The sequence below is a fragment of the Asparagus officinalis genome, chromosome 7, assembly GCF_001876935.1.
Source record: "Asparagus officinalis chromosome 7, Aspof.V1, whole genome shotgun sequence".
Lineage (NCBI taxonomy): Eukaryota > Viridiplantae > Streptophyta > Magnoliopsida > Asparagales > Asparagaceae > Asparagus > Asparagus officinalis.
In genome coordinates this window covers 131,712,635-131,716,359 of record NC_033800.1, presented here as the reverse complement: position 1 = coordinate 131,716,359, position 3,725 = coordinate 131,712,635, and the positions used below count along the sequence as shown (strand labels likewise).

General features: G+C 40.9%; 1 protein-coding gene across 1 annotated transcript in view; it reads left to right on the top strand.

The window, feature by feature from the left end:
- LOC109847773 (malate dehydrogenase, glyoxysomal-like) overlaps nucleotides 436–3,725 on the top strand; it is a 7,844-nt gene continuing 4,554 nt past the window's right edge. The window contains exons 1-3 of the mRNA XM_020417013.1: nucleotides 436–746; nucleotides 1,213–1,310; nucleotides 1,380–1,540. Of these exons, the coding sequence (XP_020272602.1) occupies nucleotides 436–746; nucleotides 1,213–1,310; nucleotides 1,380–1,540 (570 nt within the window). The remainder of the gene's footprint in view (nucleotides 747–1,212; nucleotides 1,311–1,379; nucleotides 1,541–3,725) is intronic.

The window sequence follows — 3,725 nt, the reverse complement described above, 5'->3', positions numbered from 1 at the left end:
ATCCAAAGGTTTAGGATTTTCAATTTGAGGTTTAGGGTTTTTGGTCAAAATTATATGAGATTATTTGCTTCTTGGGTTTTCAATTTGGGGTTTAGGGTTGTAATTGATAATATTTTTAAATTTTTTTTTGCATGTAAATGATATAATTTTCTTTTGCATAGGTTGAACAATATGATTTTTATTGCTTGCTCTTATGGTGGAAAAATTAATTATGAAATGAATAATATGCTAATGTACGTCGGAGGGGTAACGACGCCACTAATGATCTCGAAATTATATAGTACCGTGACTTGATTAATGAATTACAACGAGTTATGAGAGTACCGACTAAAAATAATATGCAATTAGCCCATAACTTTTGATAGAACGTCCGCAGTTGAGATCTCAAACGATCATCATATGAGTATTATGTTTAATTTGAGCAAGTCACAACCAATGGTAGAATTGTTTATTGAAAAGTTGTCATATAGTTCGTGCCAAATATTCAACCCTTTAGGAGAATTCTCACGCATGTTAGATTTGGGAGTTGAGTCTGATAGTTTTCTTTCAGCTTCTTTGAGTGAAATGGAGCGGACTCAATTTCAATATCACAGTGGTGCACTTTCATTCGGTGGAACACCAAACTTCATGAACAATAAAGTCCCTTATGAAAATATGAGGTCGTTAAGAGGGGCAACAATTAAAGAGGATGAAAGAAGCAACGCCTCTGAAGGTGAAGATCAAGATAGTGCACCAATTGATAGCATGTAATTTGTGAGTGAAGATGTTGAAGAGAATCTGGATTGGCCTAATAAGGCTTATGTTAATTATGAATATGTTGAGTATGAAGAACCCCCCCCCCCCCCCCCCCGACGAGTTTGAAGATGACGAGTGAATTCGTTCTTCCACAGTACAAAATATGTGCATTGACCAAAGTTCAACTCATAGAGGATATGATGACGTCCCTTTCAGAGTTGGTGATTTGTTCGAGACTAAGAACCAATTGGTTGATGCGATTCATGATTACTCAATCAAAAAGAATGTCAAATTCAAGAAAGTTAAAAGCAATCACACAAGTTATGATGCAATCTGTTTTATGAATACACAAAGGAAAGGTCGGGTCGAGAGAAATAAAGCTGATTACGCATGTCCTTGAAAGTTATATGCATTTGCTGGAAAGAAACATAATGGGCATTTTAGGATCAAAGAATAATGCAGTGTTCACATATGTAGCAATCCGATATTAGAGCAAGATCACAGTGGTGCATCTGCCTCTTACATAACGCAGTTGATTATGCCAAAATTAAAGAAAAAGCTTGAACTAACTCCCGGTAATATAATTGAGAGAGTGCTAGATACGAAGTTTATTGAAATATCGTATAGTAAAGTATGAAATGCAGGGATAATTGCGACGACAAAAATATTTGGTGATTGGGAGAAGTCTTATGCGACGCTACCTCAATATCTTGAAGCGATCAAAAGAAGCAATCCTGGATCTGAATACAAACTTATAACCAAAGAGATCAATCCGGGAGTTTACCAATTCATCTCTGCATTTTGGGTATTTGGTCATTCGATCGAGGGATTTAAATTTTGTCGGCCAGTTCTTAGCATTGATGGCACACACTTATACGGTAAATATAAGGGTGTATTGCTTGTTGCTACAGGAGTAGATGCAGATGATGGCTTATTTCCTTTGATTTCGCAGTTGTGGAGGTCGAGAACAGTGAAACTTAGAAGTGATTTTTTTTCTTGCATTCAATTATATATTTTTAATGTGTTGCCTCCTAGAAAAATTACTTTTATATCCGATAGGATGAAAGGTATTCCAAAAGTATTATACATGAGATTTGGCTCTCATCACAATCACCGTTATTGCTTACGACACATTATAGCTAATTTTAAAAAGAGCTTTGGTTAGATACATTTACAAAACCTTCTTTAGCAAGCGGGTCGTACACCCGAAATATGTGTGTATGATCGGATACAGGATCAAATCAAGGCAACATCTCAAGCTACACATGATTGGATTGAGAGCAGTTTGGGAAGTGATTAAGTTGACCGGTGGGCACTAAGTAAAGATGGAGGAAATCGATTTTGTATGATGACAACTAATTGTTCTAAAAGCTTCAACGGGGTACTTAATGGGGCTCGAGCAATGTCCATACAGACATTGGTTGCGAGGACATTTTATAGACTCAATCACTATTTTGTCAAGCAGTGAGAGGATGAAGCAAAGTGGGTGACGTTGTTGACACTAAATAATGAAGAGATTATAGGAGCTCGTGTCAAGCAGGCGAGATCAACGAAGATTGTTAGATTTGCTGTAGATGAATGACAGGTTACAGACAATCACGGTCATAATTACAGCTTCAATTTACGAGGGACACAATGCACATGCACTTGTAACTGTAGGTGTAAATTTTGATCTCCCGAAACAGGGATTTTGTTTGTATTGATAAGAATAACTTATTATAAACTAATGAATCAAAATTACAACAGAAGCAGAGGGAAGGCCCTCCTTGTTTAACGTGGGGACTTTGGTAGCTATAGGACGCCTCGCTCGATTCTCGCACCGAGTCTGCTTCCCTTGGACGATTCGATCGAGGTTGCTGGTGAGCTTCAGTACGTAGTAGAAGCTCGTGTTAGTCGAGTTCGAGTTTCCGAGTTCGATGGCGATCAGGACCCAAAGCTAGGAGGAGGGGCTACAATGCAAAGATCATGCAAAGAGCTTGTCATCAACTCCGTCGAGAGTTGAGAGCTGTGGTTCAGCTGACTGATCAATTAACTATAAGTTAATCGAACTTCTGCCCTTGCTGAACCTGTTCAATTGCCCTTATTTGCTGAACGGCTGAACCCCTTCTCCGTGGCCGGAAGAAGTTCTTAAATAGAGGAGAGACCGCGTGGCCACTCCTTGAATCATGGGATATGATCATGTATTGTTGGGAGATATCTTGCCGCTCACCTGTACCATGAGCGGCCACTTGAGGGGCTCAGAGTACTGTGCTTCTTCCCTTCACGTCGCGGGAAGTGGGATGACCTATCCCTGTACATGGTATAGCGGCTGCCAAGTACTCTGGTGAGTTTGGCGAACTTGCTGCTTGCAAGCGAGTTTGGCTCTTGACTCGTGCGGGCGAGGCAAGCTTCATGCAGGCGGTCTTGACGACTGCATGGATTTGACCAATCACTCGTACTGTGAGCGGATACTTGATGGGCTCGGAATACTGTGCTCATTCCCTTCACGTCGTGGGGAGTGGGAAGGTCCATCCCTGTACGTGGTATAGCGGCTGCCAAGTACTCTGGTGAGTTTGGCGAGCTTGCCGTTTGTAGGCGAATTCGCTCTTGACTCGTGCAGGCGAGGTGAGCTTCATGCAGGCGGGTCTATGGTCGCTCCTTGGGTGAGCTTAATTTCTAAGCTGTGCGGACGGCTTGAATATGCAGGCGAATTTCGTGCTTCGTCTTCCAAGGTAATTTTTACCGTCTACAAGACCCCCTTCAAAGTTTTCAGACCTAAACCAACTCGCGTGTGGTCTGGAACACTTTGAATAAAGAAGTTCCTGATGAGTTAGGGCGAATTTGGCTTTCTTTAGGATTTTTAGCAAACTCTCAGCTATCAACGGGTTTGATTTACCTTTACCGATTACCGTTTGAATCAGGCTAGTCATACTATTCCCCTCAGTATGATGAGTTGTCGAATAGTTTCTCTTAGGCTTAATGCTAAGATTTCTGCTCTAACCTCTAGCCGT